Below are 27,974 nucleotides of genomic sequence, written 5' to 3'. Positions count from 1 at the left end.
ATTCAGTTCAGCTATGATCTTACTGAAGGGCACAGCAGTCTTGAAGGGCAAGAGGCCTACTTGTGTTACTTGCTTGTATTCTTAAAACAAACGAAATATTCAATTTAATTTAGAAATAGGAGATGTTTCACATTAGGAAAATCTTCATCCCATTCTAATGTCAAGCATGCAATTTTTGTGTTAGCTAATAATTCAGTTCCTGAATTGAGATTTTTAAAAAAACTCACTCATGGGAATCGCTGGTTGGCCAGCATTTATTGCTGGTTCCTTTCTGCCCGAGAAGGTGGTAGCGAGCCGCCTTCTTGAGTCGCTGTAGTCCAAATGTTGTACGTTAACCCATAAAGCCCTTAGGGACGGGATGCCAGAATTTTAATCCAGGTGATGGGAAAGGAACTGCGATATATTTCCAAGTCAGGGTGATGAGTGGCTTGGAGGGGGAACTTGTAGATGGTGGTGTTCCCAAGTATCTGCTGCTGTCATCCTTCTGGATGGAAGTGGTCGTGGGTTTGGAAAGGGGTGTCTAAGGATCTTTGGTGAATTTCTGCAGTGCATTTTATGGATAGTTAACACTCCTGCTACCGAGTGTCAATGGTGCAGAATGTGGATGCTTGTGTAGGTGATGCCAATCGAGCGGGCTGCGTTGTTCTGAATGGTGCCAAGCTTCAAATGTTGTTGGAGCTGCATCCATCCAGTCAAGTGGGAAGTATTCCATCACACTTCTGACTTGTGCCTTGTAGATGGTTTACAGGCTCTGGAGTTATGTGGTGAGTTACTTGCTGCTGTATTCCTACTCCTCTGACCTGCTCATGTAGTCAGCATTTATATGATGAGTCCAGTTGAGTTTCAGGTCAAGCACCGTGATGTTAATGGTGGGGGGATTCAGTGACAGTAACACCATTTAATACCAAGGGGCAGTTATTACATTGTCTCTTATTCAAGGTGGTCATTGCCTGGCAATGATCCGGATTTTACTTACCACTTGTCAGCCCAAGCCTGAATATTGTCTAGATCTTGTTGCATTTGAACATGGACTGCTTCAGTATCTGAGTAATTGCAAATGGTGCAGAACATTGCGCAATCATCAGCAAACATCCCCACTTCTGACCTTATGGGTGGGGTGGGGCAGGGCAGTGGGAGGTGGGGAGTCACTGATGAAGCAGCTGATGATGGTTGGCTCTAGGACACCACCCCAAGGAGCTCCTGCACAGATGCCCTGGAGCTGAGATGACTTTCTAGGGACAATATGTTCCTGTTAGTGTGAAGGGCAAGGTTGGTCAGTCTAGGGAATGCTGGATGACTAGGCAAAGTGAGGCTGTAGCCAAGAAAAAGGAAGCATATAATCAGGTATACACAGCAGGGATCGAGTAAATTGCTAGAAGAGTATAAAGGGCAATAGGAGTATAGTCAAGAGGGAAATCAGGAGGGCAGAAAGGGTACATGAGATTGTTTTGACAAGTAGGGGCAAGGAGAATCGAAAGAGATGAACGAGTAACTAGAGACAGACAGAATAGGGCCCTTTAAATATCAGCTAAGCTACCTATGTGTGGACCTGCAGGAGATGGGTCAGATACCAGATAACTATTTTGTATCAGCGTTTACTGCGGAGAAGCATATGGAAGCTACAGAACTTGGGAAATAAACAGTAAGAGATAGTAAGAACTGCCGATGCTGGAGTCAGACATAACAATGTGGAGCTGGAGGAGCACAGCAGGCCAGGCAGTATCAGGGGAGCAGGAAAGTTGACGTTTCAGGTTGGGACCCTTCTTTAGGTTATTTAAATAAACAGTGATATCTTCAAGAGTGTCTATATTACAGAAGTAGTGGTGCTGGGCATCTCAAAAACACAAATGCAGATAAATCCCCAGGTCCTGATTGTGCATACCCCAGAACTCTGCAGGACACCAGGGATGTGATTGCTAGGTCCCTTGCTGAGATATTTGTTTCATCAATAGCCACGGGTGAGATGCTGGAAGACTGGAGGTTAGCTAACGTGGTGCTATTATTTAAGAAAGGCAATAAGGAAGAGCCAGGGAACTACAGACCAGTGAGCCTGACATCAGTGGCAGCTAAGTTGTTAGAGGGGATTCTGAGGGACAGGATTTACATGCATTTGGAAAAGCAAGGACTGATTAGGGACAGTTAACATGTGTGGGAAATCATGTCTCACTAACTTGGAGTATTTTGAAGAGGTGACAAAGATGATAGATGAAGGCAGAGCAATGGATGCTGTCTATAATGGACTTCAGTAAGACACTCAACAAAGGTTCCCCATGGTAGAATGGTTAACAAGGTTAGATCACATGGAATACAGGGACAGCTAGCCATTTGGATACAAGATTAGCTTGACGGTAGGAGTCAAAGGGTGGTGGTGGTGGTGGTGGTGGTGGAGGGTTGCTTTTCAGACCGGAGCCCTGTGACCAGCGATCTGCCACAAGGATTGGTGCTGGGTCAACTGCTTGTTGTCATTTACATGCATTTTGGATTTGAATATAGGAGGAATGGTTAATAAGTTCGCAGATGACACCAAAAGTGGTGGTGTAATGGACAGCGAAGAAGATTACGTTAAGAGTACAACTGGGTCTTGATCAGATGGGCAAATGGGCTGAGTGGCAGATGAAGTTTAATTTAGATAAATGTGAGGTGCTGCATTTTGGTAAGGCAAATCAGGGCAGAACTTATACTTAATGGCAAGATCCTGGGGACTGATGCTGAACAAAGAGACCTTGGGGTGTAGGTTCACAGTTCCTTGAAAGTGGAGTCGCAGGTAGACAGGGTAGTGAAGGCAGCATTTGGTACACTTGTCTTTGTTGGTCAGTGCATTGAGTATAGGAGTTGGGAGGTCATGCTGCAACTCTGGTTCGGCCACTTTTAGAACACTGTTTAGTTCTGGCTTCCCTGCTGTAGGAAAGATGCTGTGAAACTTGAGAGGATTCTGTAAAGATTTACAAGGAGATTGCCAAGGTTGGCAGGCTTGAGCTGTAGGGAGAGGCTTAATAGACTGGAGCTATTTTCCCTGGCAGGTCAGAGACTGAGGGGTAACCTTATAGAAGTTTAATAAAATCATGAGTGGATGGGTAGAGTGAATATACAATGTCTTTTCCCCAGGACAGAGGAGTTCAAAACTGGAGGGCATAGGTTTAAGTTGAGAAAGGAAAGATTTAAAATGGACCTAAAGGGGCAAATGTTTCACGCAGAGAGTGGTGCGTGCCAGTGGAATGACCTGCCAGAGATAGTGGAAGAGGCTGGTACAATTACAATATTTAAAAGGCATGTAGATGGGTACATGAAGTACATGAATAGGAAGTGTTTAGAGGGATATGGGCCAAATGCTGGCAAATGGAACTAGATTTATTTAGAATATCTGGTCAGCATGGACAAGTGGGAGATATGCCAAACTTTGATGTTGCAGACTGTGAAGTACAATTCTGCTGCTGTTGATTGCTCACAGCGTCTCATGGATGCCCAGTTTTGAGACGCTAGATGTGTTTGAAGTATGTTGCAGCATTTAGCACGGTGATTGAGAAAACCTTCCATTGTGTTGTGCGACACAATGTGAAGGCAGGACTGTCTCCACTGTTCTGTGGTCACTCTCACCGATACTGTCATAAATACAGCTGCAGCCAGCAGATTGGTAAGGATGAAGTCAAGTATGTTTTTCCCACTTGTTGGTTCCCTGACTACCTGCTGCAGACCCAGCTGTGTCCTTTAGGACCCGACCAGCTTGATCAGTTGTACTGCTGCCAAGCCACACTTGGTGATGGACATTGAAATCCCCCAACCAGAGTACATTTTGTGGCTCTGCCACCCTCAGTTTCCTCAAAGTCTTCTTCAACATGGAAAAGTACTGATTCATCAGCCAAGGGAGGGCGATATGTGGTAAATCAGGTTTCCTAGCTCACGTTTAAACAAGAAGATAGGAGACATCAGGAAGCCAAGGTTGAGGACTTCTAGTGCAACTCCTTCCTGACTGTATACCACTGTGCTGCCACCTCTACAGGGTCAGTCCTGGGATAGGACGTATCCAATGGTAGTGATGGCAGTGTCCAGGACATTATCTGTAAGGTATGATTCTGTAAGTAGGACTTTGTCAGGCTGTCGCTTGATCAGCTTGTGAGACACTTGCCCAGTTTTGGCACTAGGCCCCAGACGTCAGTGAAGAGCACTTCACAAGGTCGATAGGGCTGTTTCTGCTGTTTTTTTCCAGTGTCTTGGTCGACACCAGGTTTCTGTCCTGTTTCATTTCTTTCTTGAGATTTCATAGTGATTGATATAACTGAATAGCTTGCTGGGCCACTTCAAGGGGCAGTTGAGAGTAAACCACATTGCTGTGGGTCTGGTAGCACACGTTGGTCAGACCAGGTGGGGATGGGAGATTTCTCTGAAGGATATTACTGAGCCAGATGGGCTTTTCCAACAATCGACAATGGTTTCATGATCAGTACATTCTTAAATTCAGATTTTGTTTTTAAATCTAATTCAAATCCTGCCATGGCAGGATGCGAACCCAGGTCCTCAGAATATTAGCTTCTAGATTATTTCTAGATTAATAGAATAATTAATATTCTAGATTAATAGTCTAGCGATAATACCACTAGGACCTCATCTCCCCAATATTACAGCTTTCACTCTTCCTCCCTCTCCTACTATTATGCAGTTTCTTTTAACAAGGAAAGCAAGGCAAATAAATGCCCAAATCTATTGGCTTTGAAAAGTATCAGGGCATCCACATACATGTTGAGTTTCACTCAATATACCACCTACTGGTGTTTATAACTGATTTGAATAAATTAACTAAAACTGTCAAACTATATACTTATCAAAACAGATCATCATGATCGCCACCTGTATACATCTAGGTGCAAGATGCTCTTTGCTTGAAAATAGACCTTCGAACTTATATTTATTTCATTTATATAACCATTTTCAGAAAGCTGTAATACATTCATACTAAGCGAAAATGGAGACATCATAAATCATTGAACATCTCAGCATATTGTGTGAACTACAAGAGAGCTGCAACCCTTCGACTGGCAAGGATTTTGAATGTGCAATGAGTCTGACAAAATTGGGACGTCGAAAGAAATGGCATAAAATAGAATTGCAAGCAATTCTCAAGTCCAGTGGAATTTGCAAATGTTCAGAAACAAGTTGAAAATGACCACGCATTTGTTAATGCGTAATAGGAAAATGTAAAGGACATATTTTGCACGTTATAAAATTCTCCCTACTCAGTTCAGTGTTTGCATATTTTAACATTATGAAAATTGTGATGATACTATAGCTTCAAGTGTATTTTGTCCTTTTTTTAAGAATAAAACTAAAGAGAGGGGTTAATGCAGAGGCAGGAAACTGTCAGCTCCAAAGCAAATAAAGTAAACAGCTTGAGGGGCCTCGGCTTTTGCAAAAATAAGTTTGAACAACAGAAGCAGCCTGAATGGGTAGGGTCAAGCTCCCATCAAAACCAGGATTTTTAATTTAGCTTTCAGTAGCAGTTGGAGTCATGAAGCTGGACGTGAAAACTTTTGCTTCTGTTACAGATAAAAGTTGGGGTTCTCTTCCTGCTGTTGGAATTGCATGCGAGACAGACAATCTATTTTACTAAATTTGCCTTTGCCAAGGGTGCACTAATGGGATATAACTATATTGGAACGGTTAATGCGTAGTTTGTTATTTTAAACTATTTCAATACAGTTACACAATTAAAATTGAAATATTTAAAGTTTTGGCACTTCTTAAAAAAAAAAAATCATTCTATTGTATCTTCTGCCAGCCAGCACGCCATAATTTGGGTGGTGCAAGTTCCAAATTTCAAGTTTCTACTTCCAACTTTCTGAGGTGCTGCTCTAGTTGGATTTAACTGTTGTGCCAAATGCCATCTATGTTAGGAGTGAAAGCTCTCACTGGACATATTGATCTCATTACACGGTCTCCTACCTTCAGCCACACCTCATTCAAATAACCCTTTACCCCATTTCAGACATATTCGTAGTTTAAAGTTTTGAAATAACATTTCATTACTTATCCAATGCTTTTCAAAAGTCAATTTTTCTCCCAGTTTACTCCCTAACCTTTGATACCTGCAGATTTTAGGGCAATTTTGGATTACAACCCTAATTCTAACACTCAGCTACATTTACAAATGACAAAGTTTTGAGTGGCATGCAGAACTAAATCAAACTTCCTTTTCAATTATGTTTTAGTCACACTGATCCAGAATTGCCACTTTTCATCATTTGCCCTATTTGCTCCAGCAACATCTTCCAGTTGTCATAAAAATTTGAAGTTTTTATTAGCTTTGTCCACACTACATTTGACTTCAATATTTAAAAAGAGCCACATTAAAGTCAAAAAGTTACCTTACCTTGGAAGACTTGGATTGTGAAGTTTGGTTTTGCCAGACACCATTTGCTTTACATCCGATGTAATATTCCCATGGGAATTCTGATGCAATTCCTGGGAAGTTTTAGATGGTGAGGGATGTGATTCCCTGAGAAGGGGTGCCTGGTGATGATGCTCAGAGATTCGATGAGATTCTTTTTCCCTGGGTTTGTTTTTGTGCTCAGCCAACAAAAGGTCAAAATGTTTCCTGCGACCTGGAACTGCTCTCCGTTGGCTCAAGGTATGTGTCTAAATGTTTCAGAGTAAAAACAAATGCAGGCATTACGAAAATATTTACACTAACATTTGTTAAATGTAACACTACCTGGTCCTTAAACCATCCTTACAAGTATTAAGCACAATGAAATTTACATTAATTGTGCATTATTTAAATGCCTGATACATAACTCTTTTCTAATTAGCAATATTTTATCAAATGTATCAGTAAAACGTGTACAAACTGAATAAGTAACTCTTTGCTATGTACAAATAATAACAAATTTCATTTCATATCAACTGCTTTTAAAATTTTTCCCCCTCAGGATTTTAATACAACTCATCTGCCAGAGATTTCAGGTCAGTGGGAGGAAAGGAAGTTGCTCTAGTAAAGGTTCTCAATTAACTTCCGTTTTCTGTATTCCCAAACTCTGCTATATTTGTAAAATTAAATGACGGTTGACATGAAATTTTGTTAGCAAAACCAATGCAATTATATTCTGAAATTATGCTTTTAGTGGCAGAATAATTATGCTCTCACAATAGTGATAACACAAATCAAACCATCAGGAATCCTTAGCAAAGAAACAGCTCAAGTTCAGCAGTAACCTACCTTGCATGTCAAAGATCTCGTACATGGTTTCTTGCTTTCAGGATCGAGAACACCACAGTGTCTGTTTGGGTCAAATTCCCGCTCTAATAAAACAGAAAACGTAACAGGTGTATACAGATGGAAGCTAAACTCTCCAAATGAGCACTAAGACTTAGTGCCAATCTTCTACCTTTTCCGCGTTGTCCTGCACATTGTTTCATTTGAAACAATCATCTGGCCAGTCCTCGAATATCTTAATCAAAACTTTCAGGTGTGCATTTCAGACTCAAACTAAACCAGTCTGAGAAAAATTTCTTTCTACATTGCTTTGCAGAAGAAGCTAAGCACTAAATCTGTGCCCTCTCATTATCAACCCTTTTATAACTGCTAACAGTTTCTTCACATTCTGAAGGGTCACTGGATCCAAAACATTAAACTCTACTTTCTCAGATACTGCCAGACTTGTTGAATTTCTCCAGCAATTTCTGGTTTTGTTTTGGATTTCCAGCACCCACAGTTCTTTGTTGTTTGAGCAGTTTCTTCCCATCTACTGCTCCGGCCCATCATGATTTTGAGAGCTTTCATCAAATCTCTTCTTGGCCTTCTCTAAAGGAGAAATGTTCTAACTGTTCCAATTTATGTTCACAACTGAAATTTCTCATACAAAACTATTTTTGTAAACAATGCCTGCACTGTGTTCACATTCTTCCTAGTGTGGCATCCACAACTATAGAGAATACTCCAGCTGAGGTCTAACTAATAAATCAAAGTTCAGCATTACCTTCCTGCTCTTGTTCTGTGATTGATTACCACTAATCACTGTAAAACTTCAAAATGTACCCAGTTCTATCCAACAGAGAAACAGATATACCAGCTACTGAATACTGCACTTGCCACACTGGATTCTTTAATTATTCTGAAAAGCTACTAAAAAGCATTTTATCAACATGAGACACAGTTTTAGAGGCCAGAGGATTTGAGTGGACACTTATGTTGATGTCAGGGAGGAGAATGTGTGTTGACAGCAGTTTTTGGGAGCAAAGGTAAAGGTAAAGGTAAAGTAAAATACAAGATAATGCAAGCTTTATTAACTACTTTCTTTACTTATCCTGCTACCTTTAATAATATACATATATATCTAGGTCCTTCTGGTCTTGCACCCCCTTATTTAATATTGTCCAGGTTCTTCCTAACAAAACAAATCACTTTACAATTCTACATATTGAACTTCACTGACCACGAATCTGCCCACTCCACCTTTTTAGGTTCTTTTGAAATTCTACTTGAAATTGTCTCCCTCACAGTTTGCAACATTTTCAAGTTTTGTACTTTCCACAAACATTGAAATCACTCCCTGCACACCAAGATCTATAACATTACCAGGAACAGCAAGGGATCCAACTCAAATCCCTGAGGAACTTCACTACAAACCTCCTCCCATCATGAAAAATATCTATTAACCATTATTCGTTTCCAGTCACTCAGCCAATTTTGTATCCACATTGTTACTGCTCCTTGAGTTCCATGAGCTTTTACTCAAGTCTGTTGTATGGAACCGTACTGTACTGAATACATTTTGAAAGTACTATTGATTTTCTGTTTTTGACTAGTTAATGGAGAATAGCTGTTTAAAAACAAATAATAGTATGTGGCAAAAATCTGCTTCCAACCTGACAATATTAATTTTTCCACAAACATTTTGATAAGCTGAATTTTTGTGGGATAACAAAAAAAGTCACTTACATTCTGTTTCTTATGCCAGCTGAAATTGCCAATGGTTCCCTCTCCTTGGGTGCTGTCACCTTTACTCCCAAAAACTGCTGTCATTAACACACACATTCTCCTCCCTGACATCAACATAAGTGTCCACTCAAATCCTCTGGCCTCTAAAACTGTTTCATGTTGATAAAATGCTTCGTAGTAGCCTTTCAGAATAATTAAAGAATCCAGCGTGGCAAGTGCAGTATTCAGTAGCTGGTATATCTGTTTCTCTGTTGGATAGAACTGGGTACATTTTGAAGTTTTACAGTGACTAGTGGTAATCAATCACATAGAACATCTGGTGCAAAAACCGACAACTTTGACACTGGCTAATTGTAGCAATGTTATTATGCCCCAGGGAATCAGTTTTCTTAGCAGGGGCATTAGAATCAGGATTAGGCAATTTGGCTCCTTGCAGCCAGCTCAGCCAAAGAACAAAACAGCACAGCAGCACGTCCTTCAGCCCTCCAAGCCTACTCTGACATATTTTGCCAGTCAATAAGATCATCGACAATCTGATGACAGCTTCAACATCTACCTGACAGCTCCACATGATCCTCCACTCCCTGTCAAACAAAAATGAACTCAACCACAAATATATTCGCTGACCCAGCCTGTAATGTTCTCTTAATTGAAAATGGTTAAGCATTTCAACAGAATCTGTGGAATGAATACACCCACATTGATGGTTCGTTGTACATATTTTCTCGTTTGTATAAGAAATCAATCAGGGAAGATCTTGTGACATTTCTGCCTCTGAGCTAAAACTTGGGATTCAAGTCCCAGTCCAGACTTGTTACAGAAAACGCACCAAGATCCTTCAAAGAAACCTATGGCAGGCGCCAAGGAGAATCTCCCAGTCACCAACACTTGAAGTGGAGTGGCATCTGTAAGCTGTACTGGCAACTGGTTTCATGGAAAGCAAGTTATGGCAACAGACAAACATGTTTCGTCAGAGTCAGAGTATTACAGCACAGAAAAGGCCATTCGTCTAGCACCTATCTACTCTAATCCCATTTCAGATCATTTCACCCATATGCTTGTATACTACAGCATTTCAAATATTCATCTGAATACTCCTTAAAATGCTGTAATGGTTCTTGCATCTACCAACCTTTCAATGTGTTCGAGATACTCATCAGCTTCTGGGTGAGAAAACACTTTTCCTTAAATTCCCTCACCTTAAATCTACAGCTCCTGGTTATTGATTCCCCAACTAAGTGCAAAGTTTCTTCCTATCTACGCCACACAATTTTGTAGATCTCCAAGTTACTTTTCAATTCCTCTAAGGAAAAACAACCCCTTTCCAATTTAGTCTCTCTTCTTAGTTGAAGCATTGCAGCCCAAGTGACACACTAGTGAATCTGTTCTGCACCTCCTCTAGTGCAATCACATCCTTCCTATAACAGCAATCACAGCTATAAGGAGTACTCCAGCTGTAGCCTATCCGATGTCCTATCAGCTCTTGTATTCAATGGTTCAGTTAATAAAGACATGTCTCCTATTTGCCTTAACAAGCATCCATAAGAATACACACCAAGATCCCGCTGATCTGCACTATGTCCCAGGGTCTTACTATTTATTTTGCTCTCCCATGCCTTCTTTGTCCTTCCAAAATGTATTTTCAACAGTAAACTCCATCATCCCAGCCTACCTATAGTCTTTTAGTCCTAAAGATGCCCTTCTTGATATTTATCATATTAATTTTTATGTCAGAGAGTCCTAGAAATGTACAGCACGGAAAAAGACCTTTCAGTCCATCTCATCCATACCGACCAGATATCGTAAATTAATCTAGTCCCATTTCTCTCTAAATCCTTCCTTTACATATACCCATCCAGATGCCTTTTTAAATGTTGCAACTGTACCAGCCTCCACCATCTCCTCTGGCAGTTCATTCCACACACGCACCACCCTCTGCGTGGAAACACTGCCCCTTACGTCTCTTTTAAATCATCCCCATCTCACCTACAAACTGGTCTATTTACCTCAGTATTTATCATAAACTTCCCTATTTTTCCTTACCCAATTTTATACATTCTTCAACAGCCAGAGTTTCCTGGATGTACTGGCCATTTACTTCACATTTTTGGGCAACATGCTGGCCTTGCACTCTCACCATTTTCTTTTTGAAATACTCCCACTACTCTGATGTAGATTTTTCTACAAGTTGCTCCCAGTCCACATTGGCCAGATCCTGTCTTGGGTTAAAATCAGCCTTCCACTAATTCAGAACCTTCATTCCTGGTTCAATCTTGTCCTCTTCCGTAACTACCTTAAAACTTATAAATATGACCCATGCTTCGTTAGACAAGATAAAGCCTCCAACCTTTTAAGATTCCAAGAATTTACACATTTCCAAGTATTTGCCAAGTTACTAATACAAAAGGAGTGTATGTAGCCACAGAAAAGGAAGATTTGCAAATTCAGGTTTTTTTCAAAATGAAACACTGTACTATATAAGCAAAAACAAAACTCAAAAAAGCACTGTTGTGAAAGAGACAGTAGCGAATGAAATACCTTGCCAGCTGTGTAGTCATAAATGAAACATTTTTTGTTTCTTATCCAAAAGGATCATATGCCTATTTCCAGGTACACTAACACTGCTTTTGACCTTGCCACTTACTAAGTGCTTCAGAGTTTTGGGAACAGTACTCTAAAGAATTTTCCTTTGGCCCTTGAAACAACTGCCCTCTTCTCTACACCTACATAAAGTCAGAATCACACACAGGGATAGAATCCTATTGATGCAATCACTAGGTAGTATTTACCCAGATTCTTGAGGTTTGCAGACTTTATATTCTTTCATTGATAACAAGATGTAGAGCTGGATGAACACAGCAGGCCAAGCAGCATCAGAGGAGCAGGAAAGCTGACGTTTCAGGCCTAGACCCTTCATTTTCTGAAGGAGGGTCTCGGCCCGAAACGTCAGCTTTCCTGCTCAGCCTGCTGTGTTCATCCAGCTCTACACGTGGTTATCTCAGATTCTCCAGCATCTGCAGTTCCTACTATCTCTTTATATTCTTTAATTTTGGTTTCCTTTTAAGTTGTTTCCTTTCATAGGTTTTGTCCTACTTGCCCTGTCTGAACAAGTCGATCAAAAGTAATTTACACCATCCAACTAGACTGCCGACGTACCAAACTTCAGAAGTCACGGCTATCCTAGAATGCTGAACTTATATTGCTTTTGCTGTTTCAAAACTTTAACTCAGGACCTAGAATACAGCTATACTTTGACACAGTCTTAACAATGGCACCTCTACCAATTTAACAGATTATTCCACTAAACTGAATAATGGCATTTCCATTACAGTACTTCAAATTCAAAGAAATACCTGATTCTACTGGCATGCAAATGAATATTTAGCTTGTATTGCATTGCACTAATTTACTTTTTTTGGTAAAATTCTGCACAAAGTCCTGGCTCATCACTCTCTTTCTTCCTTTCTAAAAGGTTTGTACAGTGGCAGAAAGGCTGCTTCCAATTTACTGTTTGTTTTTGAAAGCTTCTACCAACAATATAATGTCCTAGGTGTCCTCTGTAACATTTCATACAGCTTAGAGCTAATGAGTTTAAAAACAATAATCATTTGATGACAGAAGTTACAACAGTTCCACTGCACCATAAAAGTCTATTAGGACTCACCTGACAGTCGCTTATGAGAAGAGGACTTCTTGATATTTTTAGCTTCTTCAAGTTTCTTTTCCGAGGATAAAGGAGTTGACGGAAGATTTTTACCATTGGGTATTTGTCCAGTGGAGGGCAGGGGTGCCTTTGGTATTGTAGGGCAATTAAGGCCAGTTTTTACTGAAGCATTCACAGTGGTGGAATGAATGGGAACTGGCATCATTTTCAATGATGTGCCATCAATCTTCACATTAGGATGCATCTTCTCTGGTCTGACGGCTGAAGTCATGCTGCAGAATGATGAGTTTAAATGAAATACATTTCACCAAAGGTTAACAATCATTTCTTCCACATTTTCTTCCAGAATTAAAAATATTTATCAGTTAGAACTCACCTTATAAAAATATGCATACTTTAGCAATACAAATCGTTTGCCAACTTCTTAACCAAAGTTGCCACTGCATAAATGATGTCTGAACTGGGAAACAGTTTAGCCTGACAACTTCTAAAGATATCTGTACTTAAAGCAATCGAATCTATAATTGAACCTCTGTACTTTTGGATAGTTGCAACAAATACACTTCCCTTTTGAATCATTCACTGCCTGAACCCTATCTACTTTCAGTGGTATCTTGGGCAATGAATCACTTACAATCAAGAAAATACAGCAGGGAGCCTACTTCCAGGCTTGCAACAAACACTGTTAAACCTAATGATTCTCTATCTGAGACAACAAGGTGCAGGGCTGGATGAACACAGCAGGCCAAGCATCATCATAGGAGCAGAAAGGCTGACGTTTTGGGCCTAGACCCTTCATCAGAATGTTGTCTCGGATTCTCCAGCATCTGCAGTTCCTACTATCTCTGATCCTCTATCTGATTTATTTACCTCCATTTTCATGGACACATCTATGTTGCAATGGTTAAGTTGTAGGTATTGAGGAATAGGGAAAATTGGGAAATAAAACCTGTAACTAATATGCAACTGTCCACAAGTAATATATCTTGCTTGTTTTAATAAATGATATTTACACCAACTCTTGAAAATTTAAATAGTCATTGGGAATCCCTGTAAAATACTGTGCTACGTAATCAGTTTTAAAAGCCAACAAGCCACCATTAGGGCAGCACGGTGGCTCAGTGGTTAGCACTACTGCCTTACAGTACCAGGAAGCCGGGTTCAATCCCACCCTTGGGCGACTGTGTGTGGAGTTTGCACATTCTCCCCGTGTCTGCGTGGGTTTCCTCCGGGTGCTCCGGTTTCCTCCCACATTCCACAGATGTGCAGGCTAGGTGGATTGGCCATGCTAAATAGCCCATCGTGTTCAGGGATGTGTAGATATTAGGGGGATGGATCTGGGTGGGATGTTCTGAGGGTCGGTGTGGACTTGCTGGGCCGAATGGCCTGTTTCCACAGTGATGGGTTCTATGATTATTATTAAGTGTTGAGCAGCAACAATAAATCTGTAAGAAAGGTTGGCTTGATAGCAAGATCAATTAGTTACTCCATCTAATCAAGAGTTGTGATCAAAATGAAGACCACTTGTAGAAATGCTCAAAAAGTGCTCAAGATACAACAGTTATGTTGGACTTCAAACATTCTTAAAACAACTAGGAAAATTCAAATCACAGGAATGACCAGAGTAAAGCTATCACCATAAACAGAATTGACAGAACCTGTGAAGAGCTACTTTTCCAAACCTCTAGTGAACACGTCCATAGCAAGCAAAAAGAAAGTGGGCGTGAAGGAATTGAGTGTAATGGGAAGGGAAGGGTGCATCAGCCAGAGGACCAGAGTGACGTAGAAAGAAACAGAGAACACACCAGAGCGAGTGGGAGAGATGAGAGCACGAGAGAATGAATGTGGGAGCAGTGGCCTGCCTGGCATGGGTGAGGAGATGACAGGTGGTGAGGGAATTAGTTGCCTACCAGAGGTTAGGTGGAAGGGGTGAACACTGTGAAATAACGTTACTGTCCAATTTTTACAACCCAACTAGGTCATAGAAGGGGCTGTTGAGATGTGTTAAATAACTACTCCACATACAATAGCAAGGCTTTCTTCACATGATATCAATGACTGAATGACGTACCTATCTAGCATTGAAGCAATTTAGAAAATTAATCTAAATTCATTCTAAAATAAGTATATTCAAAAAGAAAATGATTTCAAAAGTATTGCTTTGCAAGTGGTTGAACCGAAATGTATCTGTTCATGAAAATACTCATTTTCTATGGCTTTCTTGGAAATTCCATCTTCCAAAAGTCATAATATATAGTAATCCAAGCCAATCTCTGGGATCTAAATAATCCCTGTGATACGTTCCTCTGTTCTTGTTTGTCATGAGCATCAATTTGAAAAGATCAGATGAAATTCCTTGGAAGTATAGTCATTGTAGCAACGAAGGAAATACACTAAAGTAATTAATTAATTCATTTACGGAATTTACTTAGGAATAGGCAGTATAATCTAATAATTGGAACCAGATCTTTTAGGGTAAGGTGGTAAGTTCAGAACTCTGAAATCAGTAATTGATGCTAAATTCATAGTTACGTTTAAAATAGATTGAGATCAGAGATGCCGAAAAGAACTTAGTAACAACTTGGTTATAACCTTTGTGCATATGCAATGAAAAAGCATCCTCTTTTAACCTCACCAGTCTACAGAAAGCATACTTAAGGTGATGGCTTCCTGTATTCAGATGTATCAGTAATTTAAAAAAATATATACCTGTTGTCTTATAATGACTGAAATACTTAATGTCTAGAAAATTAATGCTTTCCTTGTGCATTACAGTTTGATTTTAGGGGAAGAGTGATGATATAGGACATGGATTATTCATCTAATTCTGTTTCTAAGAGTCCAAATACTCCATGAGTCAACAGAAATTCAGATGGTATTGTAACTACTTGACTGGATCACTTAAAAAAGGTACTAGCGAGAATGAGGAAAAAAAGGACCAAAAATCAAAAAAGTTAGCCTTGAGAAAGTCACAAAAAATGCTTTTGGAAAAGATTTTTCACTGATGCTCAACATTGTGTTGCAGTCATAACATAAGGCTGTGAACTTGATTGGTTTAAATTACTACTGAATGTTGTATTATGAAGGTCACAGCTCTCTTGAAATGGTGAGATGATAAGCAACCCAGCAATTAACTTGCAGGCATGGGGTATGCGAGGCATTGCTTGAGAAACGGTTCAAATCTCCGTCTCCTTATGAAAATGCAACGACAGACCGAAAGAGAGAGTGAGAGATGTCACTTGACCAGTGACATGGAAATTTCTAGGTGAACAAACATACTAATTAGTGAGTGATTGCCAGTGTATAGAGGAAACAAGAAAAAGAAATGCTAATGGACACATGTTAAGAGATGGCTGGAAGAAGCAGCTTCTTTTTCTGTCCCCACTGTATTTTTCCTGTTGGAGAAAAGGCGGCTAACAGGAGATCTAAAAGAGACTTTCAAAATAATGAGTGAGCTGGATGGAGTATACAAGGAGAAACTGCTACTGCAGGAACAAGAATGACAGGGCATAGACTTAAAGTGATGTGCAAATGAAACAAGGGGATGAAGGAAAAGAAAGCTTTCACAGTGAGTAGTTTAGATATGGAATACACTGCCTGGGAATGTGGCAGAAGCACGTTCAACTGAGGCGATCAAGAGTATTGGAAGATTATTTGGATGGAAATAATGTGCAAGGATACAGAGAAAAAGCAGGAGACTGGCACTAGGTAATGATGCCCGTTTGAAGAGCCAGTACAGGCATAATGGGCCAAATAGCCTCCTTCTTCACCATAATGATTCTCTGATTACCTTGCTCCTTTTACTCCTCTGTGACATCACTTTTGCAAACTCTGTCTGCTCTATCTGACTTATTTTAGGTAATGGCAAACTGAATAGGGACCTTCCAGCCTCAAAATGACTTGAGTTGAAACTTCAGTGCCTGAAGACAAGTGCTGGGATAGCTCCCTGCCAGTCCTGGAAAGTGTAATAAGAATAACGCTGAATCCCAGCTCAGGTAACTATTCCATATGAGGCAAGAAAGCAATGGAGATTTTTAAAGAATGCATGTTGCATGCCTTATCAAGTTATTTAATTTCTATCAAAACAATTAGAGAACATGGTATGGAATAATTCGAATAAAAACCCAAAATGTGTGCACTACCAAATTCAACAGATTTATCAGCAGAATAATTTGCTCCAGGAGAGAGAAAATGCTGCAAATACCCAACACAGTCAGCATTGGTCAACAGAAAAGTCATTATATTTGCAGTGCAATTTTTCAAATTTATAGCACTATTTGCATTAATATTCTAAAACATTTCCTCCATCCAACATTTCAGAAAAAAGATTTCTAAAATTAAGACAATAATTGTTTGGTACACAGATTGAACTTTGAAGAACTTAATTGCCAACAGCCACAGAAGTAAAATTCTAATCTGTATTACAAGTATATAGAGCTAAAAATATTTTAAAGATCAAGAGACTTTAAAAATTGTAATGCAACTGCTCTTAAGATTTAAAAAAAGTTAATGCTTTAGGTTTCTGAACAAAGTGATGCAAATAATTATTCAAATAAAAATTTCCTTAGTCTATCAATAGTCAAAGACCAAAGCAAAAATATTCTGAAAGAGTCAGTGATCTTTCTGGGTGTGCTAATTCAAGGTTGATATGGAAATGTTCATCCAAGTGTAAAATTTAAGTTCGCTGATTATTTAATTCGAAATTTGAGCTAAATTATTGGAAACTTGTGGTAGAACCGTTGTGGTAAAACAATGCAATGTTTTGCTAAACCAAAATGCAAAAATCAAAATTGAAACATGCACTAACTTTTTATCATGGTGCATCTTGCCATGGTGAGCCAGGTAAAGTGGTCTGCTCATACCACTGATGTGAAGTTTTTCTTTGGGGGATTTCTGTATCTTAGAGCCAAACGAAGCACAGTTTCCACCAGAAGAGCGACTGTTTCCACAATCACTACTGCTTCTGTTTTTTGAGAATGTGGAAGAGTAAGAGTATATAGAAGTTGGAGGAGTCACAGGTGGTTTGCTTGAAGTACCGTGTCTTCTTTCTGTGTACAGAGAATAAAACAATTGAACTTCTAGCCAAGAACTAGACTTGTCTATCCAAATTTTAATTATGAAATATTAATCCCAAACTAAGTCCTCTCTCTTGGGCAGTTTCAACAACAGAATAAAGATGCAAGTTCTTTAATGCTTTGCATATTACAATGGAGCAGAACACAATTAGCCACTTATAGCAAGTTGTACTGATTCAAGTTAATTATTACTAACATTATACAAGTTTAAAAATGTTTATTTTTGTGTATAATGTATCCTCATTTAAGATTTTATGCTTTCTGCTTGTTCAATTTCAAAATGTAGTTGTAAATAATGGTGATATAATTTCTCTCTCAAGTAGCTGGAAAAGCTCAGCAAGTCTGGCAGCATCGAGAGAAATCGCAGTTAACTTTTCAGTTCAGAAGGACCACTCAACCCAAAACGTTAACTGATTTCTCTCTATAGATGCTGAGCATTTCCAGCAACTTCTGATTTATAGCATCTGCAGTTTTTTTTGGTTTTTACTTAGTGATTCAATAAGACTTAGAGGAAAAAAAAACAAGCATTTCTTAGTTACTGAGCAATCTCTCAAATACTGACTCCATCAGGTTTGAAATAGACCAGACTGTTGCAAGGAAGACCAATTTGCATCACTAATTTCCAATTTACTTCAATGTTGTCAAAAGCTAATCAAAACTTTTGCTGCAGAGTTGTCAATCTTAAAAAAGGTAACTTGTGTTAGAGACTCCAAAGATAGCAAGTGCCAGGTTCAGGCAAGTAAGAAGAGTTTTAAAAACTTCTGATGACCTTTTTTTTTAAAATTGTCAAAGGTTCAGCAGCTAGAAAATTCTGAAATGTAAGTTAATGATTACACATGTTCAAGCTTACTTATTACTCTGATGCTGTGAACATGTATCACAAAAGATGTCTTTTCCATTTCATTGGTACACATATTATTGAGACAATACTGGTTTCTCGAAATTATTTGTAATGTTATATAAAAGACTTAAATAAAAGACTTGACAAGTAGGTACAGTTCAAAAGCTAAAACAGCTTAATTATAAATTTGCCTGAGCAAATTAGATTGCTCCAGAAGATTTTCTAGGGCTAGTTAAAATTGTTGGGCAAATGCCTGCAACGTTGATAACTGCCCTCACATAATCAGAGAGACTATGTTGGGCCTTGCCAGGTGGCAAATACAACCCTAATTGTATGAGAGAGAAAAGTCGGCTATTTCAACATTAGTTACCGTGAAAACATCATTACTCAGTTACTGTTTAAATCATCCCATGCTCAGGGCTGATAATGATAGAATGTCCAAATTCAGGAACTCTTCAAAATCACAAGCATGTACCAAAACATTCCCTAAAAACTCGTCAGTGCATTACAGCTGCACCTTAGAACTGCAGATTCTTAAATTTATAGCACTTGAAGTTGGAAAGCTTGCATTTACATACCACATTATATTTAATTACCTCAGACTCATTATTGCTTCAAAAGCAATTACTTCGATAAAACATTAAAAATGGAAAAGTGGACATGTACTTTTGATGGTGCAGCCTTCAAGATATAACCAAATATTTAGGGGAACAATTCAGTTCCTTCCTCAATTCCGGAGTAAGAGAAAAATTGCATTTAAAGCCTGATAACTCTGTGGCTTAATTGCCTCCAACCTGCTCCACCCTGCCAGTTTTCTTAATTTTCGATAGTGGTCGCAGTTTCAGAACGGAGATGGAGAATGGCAGAGAGTTATAAGCCAAAAGTAGGGTTTCATATTTGCAAGTAAAATGGCAATACAGACACCAGCAGGGTAAGGAAAATGGCATATATTGCATATTTTAGTTCTGTATTATTCTAGTAATAAACCATCTCTGAAGATCAAGAAACATTTTTACTAGGATTTTCTCTATCATCTCCTTTTCTCAAAGCTTCAAAACTTAATGCCATAGAATAAAGAACTGCAGATAGTGGAAATCTGAAACAAATACAAATTGCTGGAGAAACTCAGCAGTTTGGGCAGCAACTGTGGAGAGAAAGTAGAGTTAACATTTAAAGTCCAGTAACCCGTTTCAGTTTGGGTCAGTACGTGGCTATTATTCATCCTTTGATAAATGCAAGCAGGCTACTGAACTACATGAGGCATCACAGTCAAGTTCAGTCTTCAGCTCAGCTAACTTCCAAAAACGAAGCCTAATAGATACAATTCACTGTCACCCAATGCAAGCAACCAGATTTTGGCAGAGATCAAATCTACTGATTCTGCAGGGATTGAAGATCAACCTCCCACCCCAACCCTCCAAAGAGAAGTCTCCTTAACTAAATGGCTTGCACATGCAAGAACCTTGAACTATCAGGAAAACATTTTGTATGATTCATCGCAAATATTAAAGTGTCAAATTTTCTGGAACTGCTAGTAGACCAAAGATCATAATTACCATTTCACAAGATAGAAAATATCACAATACAAATACATTGGAATCTCTACCCAATTATGAAAATGTAAAAGAAAAATATATTGCTACGGCCTCCCGAAAATACACAAACTGGAAGTACCCCTTACCCTCCCAGGTACGCCATCACACAGATTAGCCAAGGAACTACAAAGGAGACTAAGGCATCTCGTGAACAAGTCACCCCACTCAATCTACTCAGCCCAAGAATTCGTCAATTCCAACAGAATTCCTAGATACACATATTGCTACATTCAATGATTTCTTGTAATTACTTTCTGCAGTCATAGTTCATTTCTGAGATTCAATGGTATTATCACAGCTGGATCCCACTACCAACAGCCTTGGGGTCACCACTGACTGCAAACTGAACCAGTCATATAAATATTGCGGCTAGAAAAGGTCAAAGCTAGTAATTCTATGATGACTAACTCTGTTCCCATCTCCCCACTGACCTGTCGGCCAACTACAAAGCACAAGTCTGGAGTGCAATGGAACATTCTCCACTTGCCTGGGTGGCTACAGCTGCAGCCACACCATGAAGCTCTTCATCAACCAGCAAAGCAACCCATTTGGGTGACACACCAGCTACCGCCTTCACCAACATTTACTCTCTTCAGCAACAACACATAGGGGTAATAGCGCATTCCTTCTACAAGATACACTGCAGCAACTCCATTTTCCGTACCAGAGATCTCTACCACCTAGAACAAAGGCAACAGACATGGAAACACCAACAACTGCAAGTTTGCCTCTATGCCTCACACCATCCTGACTTGGACAATAATCTTCATTTCTTCACTGTCAAAATGGGATCAAAATGCTGGGAATTCACAACAGTACTGTGGTTGTATCAATCCCCCAAAGAACGTGTGTGTCTTTAAAGGTCATTCACCACTGCCTCCTGAAACCGAATTAGAAATGGGCAATAAATGCTCGTCAAGCCAGCAAGTTCACATTCAAATGCACAAATGAAGTGAAGGAAGATTTTTAGGTATCACAATTGTAAGCAGTTCAATTAAAATTCCCCACAGCCTACTGTTCCAAGAAACAAAACTCAACCTATTCAATCTTTTCCTTTTGGCTAGGTTTTTCTAGTCCTGACAACATCCTCGTAAATCTCCATCCTGTTCAGTACAATCTCATCCTTTCTACAGTCTGGTGAGGAGAGCCATGGGGTCTACAGTACTGTAACTTTAATCTGTTTTGTACAGTTCAAGAACGATCTAAATTAAAATGAATAATTGCAAATGCTGGAAATCTGAAACAAAAAAAAACACAAAAAAACTGTTGGAGAAATTCAGCAGGTCTGGCAGCATCTGTGCAGAGAAAGCAGAGAGTTAAGGTTTTGAGTATAGTGACTAGCCAGTCCAATTCAGAACGGTGACTGGACTGGAAACCTAAACTCAGCAGGTCTGGCAGCATCTGTGGAAAGAAGCAGAGTCTCTTCAGCAATTTGTGTTTGTTCAAGAATAAACTTCCCTGCTTTTAATTTATATGCCTCAATTAATAAAGGCAAGTATTCCCTATGGTTTTGATAAAATTTTATTTATCAGATCTGCTTAGTTTCCCAGGTTGCTTTTGGCAGCAAGCTTTCATACTTTACGCTTGGTCCCCTCACACTACGTTAGTAACACAGAAAGGAAATAAATCAAGACCCAAGCACTAATCCATGGAGCGCCCCATATATTATAGCTTTATCAGTGGCATAGCAATCTCAAGAGTTCCCCAAATAAATATTCAGAGGAAGGGTCATTGTTGATCAGTGAGTATTGTAACAATTCAGATCTGCTTCATCAACACAATTGTTTTAACAGGGCAGAGGCTGTGTACATTGTGGCATCAAGTCAACGTCTTGCCACCATCTACAAAAAGAATACAATGGGCAAGCACACAACATTAAAAGTTCAGCCCTAATCAGGACTAAGCATTCTGGTTGATCCACACCCATGCCTTTGAACTAAACAAATTAGACTTTCCACAATTAATGTACTACAGTTTTTGTAGCACCTGCCAGCAGATGAACCTCTCCAACTAAGAAATTATTTGCTCAATACCCTTCATGACAAAATATTGACTTGAATACACAGTTGTTCCTTCATTGAAGTTTAGAAGAAATGACCCTTAGATTTATCCCATAATTGTTAAATGATGTCACTTGTTAGCATGAACTACATTGCCCATGCGTGGCTTTACTCTCCAAAGTAAGCCATTTCGTTATTAGAGAAAAGGAGAATGGAACTGCCTTTCTACAAGCCCAATGGAATCTGGCTGAGGTATGCCAGCACAAGTGCTGTGAAGAGTCCACTAAGCCACATCAATGTCCACTTTGCCACATTTTTTTCCAAAATACAGCAATAGCTCCACATTATATGAAGGAAGGCATTTTCACTGTGAACTTCAGAAGTTCAATTTAATCACTATTCACAACTATACACAATATAAACTGAGTGGAGCTACAACTTGGATGTGAAAGGCCTCTGTTTTGTTTCATGTTATATGAACAATTTGAAATGAAATTCTGCTCTTTGTGGGAGACAAAGAAAGCATTGAGTTTTGTATGTGATTACCTGAAAGAGTTTTATTTAAGAAAACAACTGAACAATTTCTCAGAAACACCGATACTGTGGTACATGAGGACCTGGCCACTCATCTGATTTCTCAACTGTTATAATCAGCCATCCTTCAATTCCAGGATGCTGCTTACTCAGGGTGGCAGATTTCTGCCATGGTTCATGTGATTGAAAAGACAAATTCTCAGCACAGACGTCTGGGCCCATGCAGCAGGATAAGCCACAAGATAGTGGGAACACTGCGTTGATCTCGGTAAGGAAATATCCATGAAAGTCAACTGGCGTGCTGACGAATGGTTTCTGGTTCAGGAAGCTGCTGCTGCACATGTACCTTTGAGGTCTGTACAGAAGCAAAAAAAAAAAATTACAGGAAACTTTTGACTTAGGGAGTATAAGACCTGCTTCCTTTCCTTCTCTGCCCCTATTCTGCCTCATCAATTTGTTGTGACTCAAAAGTACAACGCAGTCAATAATGTCAATACTGTCAAGTTTCAGGGGGAGTGTCAGAGTATCTTTAGAGCACCTTTGCTCGTCTTCTTCCAGAACACTGGCAATTTGAGTTGAGAAAATGAGACCAATTGGTGAAGGCACTTTTTGGCCATTGAAACACAGTATCCAGTCCATCAAAGTTGTTGTTGCAATTTTGTCTGAATGTTTGTGGAGATGGCTCTAAGGAGGACATTGCTATTTGTTTGAACATCCATTTGATGGTCCTCCCAACGAATCTGGAGAATGAGGCAGAAGCATTGATGATGGAATTTCTCTGGCTCGTGTGCTTCAGTCCACGTTTCACTGCTGTACAGTAACTGCAGTGACAACATCTGCTCTGTACACTAAGACCTCTATGCATTCTACACATAGTGAGAGTAGTTTCAACCAGTTTGATAACAGATCTAAATCCCAACTGCCTCTCTGTGACCAATATCTGTGTAAAGTAACATGATTTTTAGATAGTCAATCAGGGCAGGTTGTTAACCTGAACTTACATCACTTATGTAAAAATGAATATGAAAACCAGTTAAAACAAACCAGAAGATCTAATATTATTTTATAATTCACAGGATCAACCCAACTTGATTGATTTAGTTAAAACAACTTGATTTGTATCTAAAGTGCAAAACAAAATTAAGAATTTATCAAACTATCAGGATCCTAATTACAGCAGTTTCTGCTTAAAATTAACAAATGTCTATGATACTTTAACCGGCCATTTGAAGTTAATACAAATATAATTAGTGCCATTTGGACAACATAAGTAGATGCCAGCTGCAAACCACTGACACTTAATGGTGGGACTCTAACCTAAAGCACGCGGATAAAGCCCAACAAAACTAGCAAACTAACAAACTAGCAAGCATTAAGTAGCCACCCTCACCTTTTCAAAATTTTCTGGGTAAAACTGCATTTTTATAATGTCTCCCTGTTGAATACTTAATTTAGAGCAAGTGTGAATCTTAAAATATAGGTACAAAGAAACAGTCATGAAAACATATTTTAAAACAAGTAAAACTAAAGCATCATTTTGAAATGTTTTATTGTGTGAAAATATTAGTCTGTGAACAATCAAACCATAGCCAGAGGAAGTAAAACAGACCGAGAGCAACAGAATTACAACAAAGACTACAGCTTTAAATAACAAGTAAATGCACAAAAAGGAGGAGTTTTCAAAAATTTATGAATAGCTTTCTTTAGATTAACAATTGAAGATTAATGAACTGGTTAATATAGTTAGATACCTAGCTAGATTTCAGCAGTTAAATGATTGATACTTATTAAACTGATCCAGCTAAGTCAATGAGTAGTTACCTTTTCACAAAAAGGAGGGAGAAGCCAATCTTTTGATTAAGTGTTTATTAATTTTAAAAAATAAGTTGTAAAAAGGTCAGGGAACATCTGCGTACCTCCAGTATTGACCAGTTACATTTCTTGGCATAATTTCATCTTAAAAACTCCAACAGTGCTCAGTGTTTCACCTTATTTTTTCATTCTACCGTATTTTGCTTCAAAAATTAAATACTCCCTAATCTAAAAACTGCTTCAAAAGCATCCTACACAGATTAAAACATTATTTAGCTATTGTCTTAGTTCAGTTCCCATCCTTCAATGTTCGGAAGAAACTCATTTTCAGTTACTGAAATATGACAGTTAATAATGACATTCCAAACACAAAAAAGTGAAACTTGGGAAGATAGACAAGATAAATTTTGCCTCTTCTGTGTTTGAATGCCTTTTTGTTTTTTTGAGGGGGGTGGTGGTGGTGGTGGTGGTGGTGAAGAAGAAGAATTTGGGACTGATTAGTGACCCTGTGATTAAACTGTACTTTATTGCAGACAGAAGAGGAGACAAGAACATCTAGTTCTAAGCAAAATATATTAAAACTGACTCAGGAAGTACACATTAAGATTGAGTGGAGTTAAAATTCTAGACTCTAAATGTCTTGTTCCCCAAATGTACTTTCATTCCATTTAATTTTCAACATTTTCAGAGTACTGATTTACCAAAATATGGACAGCATTTATTGGATGCCTCATCATATTCCCCATGCATTCCAATCTCTGTTCATTTAATGCCTCTTGTCTTTTGTTCCCGTATCCAATAGCTTTAATCACTTTTTTCTCAATCCACATCTTTATTCTAATATTTACCTGATATTGCTTTGTCTCTATTATTTAACCTTCATCTGCTTTAGAAGTGTTTTAAATACAAAATGTAAAGTACAATAAAAATTCACACTCTAAAGCTATTCCATACGTCCAAGTTTCGGAAAATACAAAAAGCAAAATATGCACCTGCGTTACAAATCAGTCTGGAAATCCAGAAAATATTCTTGTAACCTCTCCAACATCTATCCCAACGCAAAATATTTAGAAACACACAAAAAGTGGGTGCTGAGGTTGTACGATTAGAGTAAGATTTTAAACAAAAGCTTTTAGTGAAATAGCACTTTTTAAAAAAATTCACCTATGGGATGTGAGCGTCGCTGGCTGGCCATCATTTATTGCCTGTCCCTAGTTGCCCTTGAAAAGATGGTGGTGAGCTGCCTTCTTGAAGCACTGCAGTCCATGTCCTGTAGGTACACCCATAAATGCTTTTAGGAAGGAAATTCCAGGTATTTGACCCAGTGACGGTGAAGGAATGGCAATACGTTTCCAAGTCAGGATGATGAGTGGTTTGGAGGGGAACTTGCAGGTGGTAGTGATCCCATGTGACTACTGCCCATCTCCTTCTAGGTGGAAGTGGAAGTGGTCATGGATTTGGGAGATGCCAAGGATCTTTGGTGAATTTCTGCAGTACATCTTGTAGAAAGTACACATTGCTGCTACTGAGCATCATTGGAGGAGGAGTGGATGCGATGCCAATCTGGAAGGCTGCTTTGTCCTGGATGGAGTCAAGCTTTCCAACCACATGTACCTGACTATTGGCTTAGATTAAGGAAGACTATTAGGCCATGAGGACTGTAAATTTACAGGAAACATTCACCTCATGAAAATTTTATTTATAGATTAATACAGAAAAGAAACAGACCCTTCAGTCTAATTATTCCATGCTGAACATAATCCCAAACTAAACCAGACAGTCCCACCTGCCTGTCCTTGGCCCATATCCCTCCAAACCTTTACTTTTCATATATCCATCCGATTGTCTTTTAAACTCTAATTGTTCCAACTTCAAATGCAAACAATTCTGATACAATCTTGCAAAAACAAAAAAGTCTTATACAAAAATAGCTCCTTCCACAACAACAGGAACTTAGCAAGAAGATAAATGCTACTAAATAACAATACACGCTCAAAAAAAATTTTAAATGGATAAAATGAGTCAGCATGGTTGACCGTTTAGAAACATAAAAATCACTATGGAAGCTGATGGAATTAAATTAGTAAAGTACAAGGTAATGGCGTCAACCACAATTGCAGGCTCACTTTGCGTACTCTTTGCCATAAAACATGCCTTATTTTGATATTCATCTGATCTCCAAAGTTCCACTGACTGCATAGAAGTTTACAGAATCAGAGCTTTGGTCATAAAATAAATGGCAACTTACCAAAACAGAAAGAACTGAGCAAAACATACCCAAAAGCCAGGAATAAAACAAGAAGCTCTCACCACAACTGAACAGATTTGGCATGAATATAATCAGTAAGCCACAATCTAGTAGATTTCTAATGACCTTGAAATAGTCATACCTGTTCAACTGAATGCCATTTTCATGGCATCACACTCAATAAAAGCATCACTGTCATTTCTGAACAGGTACTGCTTTGAAATATCAAAAAACTTTCCTGAAGAAAATTTAGAGCACAAACAGTAACTTGGATATTTAAAAAAAAAAAAAATCAGCAAGTATAAAATGTCACAGCTGTAACATTAAACTAATTCCAGATTTCACAATAGTGCCTGATGTGGAAACATACTTCCTCACTGTGGAACACTGCCAAAGTAGGGATGAGGATTCTCAGAAAGTTGCTGCTTCCTTAGATATTTGCTCCTTTGGATTTTCTGGCCAGTGAATTATTTTTAAACTTGTTTTATTTTGTTGTGTGGATAGAAATGGAGGAAAAAAAAAAAGGTGGGGTGGGGGGGGTCGAGGTTGTGAATATATTTTTGAAAAACATCCATTATTACATACAGAAGAGAAAATATCAACAAACTAGCAGTTAGTCTAATTACTTTGCTGCAAATGGTTTGGGGTGGGACAGTGGTGGCAGGGTGAAGAGGAGAGTTACTGGTTCTGTACACCATATTTTCCCCAACCAGAGTTCCTCACTTTTCCCCAGGTCATTCCAAAATTCCAAATTTCAAAATACATCATTCTTACAAACCACAAAGAGTATATATTTTGTTCTTTTTCACATGTTCAATAGGGTTTTATTTTGTTTGCATTTTTGTTTCATGATACATACGAAGTGGTGATTGGGGTTCTCAATACGTTCAAGGGGTCCTTAACCAAAGGTTGAAACTCTGGACGTACACAAACTAAGCCCTCCTAGAGAGCTTTTAAGTGCTTACATCTTGCTGAATTTATCAGTTTTGAAACAGCATCATGCTAAATGTACATCAGTCACCAAGTACCAGCCTTCTTTCATTTATGAGAAATCAATAGGGAATACTGGCACCCAATGATTGTGTTGTGCAGTGCAATGGAATGGCATCATGATAGACTTGGGATTCAGAGGAAAACACGTAACATTAACTGAACAGATAAAGATAGTTTAGTGATATATGGACATAATGACAGAAAGACAAGTAAGTTGAGCTGGATTGATATTAGGTCCAATGCTTTTCATCATTTATGTAAAATGATTTGGACATGAATATTG

At 38.8% G+C, this 27,974-nt stretch overlaps 1 protein-coding gene across 4 annotated transcripts in view; it reads right to left on the bottom strand.

The window, feature by feature from the left end:
- Positions 1 to 27,974, bottom strand: part of LOC109916945 (ataxin-7) — a 164,902-nt gene that overhangs the window by 10,082 nt on the left and 126,846 nt on the right. For all 4 annotated transcript variants that reach the window (XM_048606634.1, XM_048606637.1, XM_048606633.1 and 1 more), the window contains exons 4-7: positions 17,401 to 17,641; positions 12,594 to 12,865; positions 7,208 to 7,290; positions 6,362 to 6,627 (exon numbers count right to left, since the gene is read on the bottom strand). In XM_048606634.1, coding sequence (XP_048462591.1) covers positions 6,362 to 6,627; positions 7,208 to 7,290; positions 12,594 to 12,865; positions 17,401 to 17,641 — 862 coding nt within the window. The remainder of the gene's footprint in view (positions 1 to 6,361; positions 6,628 to 7,207; positions 7,291 to 12,593; positions 12,866 to 17,400; positions 17,642 to 27,974) is intronic.

Source organism: Rhincodon typus, chromosome 16, assembly GCF_021869965.1.
Source record: "Rhincodon typus isolate 14 chromosome 16, sRhiTyp1.1, whole genome shotgun sequence".
NCBI classification, from domain to species: Eukaryota; Metazoa; Chordata; class Chondrichthyes; order Orectolobiformes; family Rhincodontidae; genus Rhincodon; species Rhincodon typus.
The sequence above is the reverse complement of the archived record's forward strand: the minus strand, read 5'-3'. Positions and strand labels throughout refer to the sequence as shown.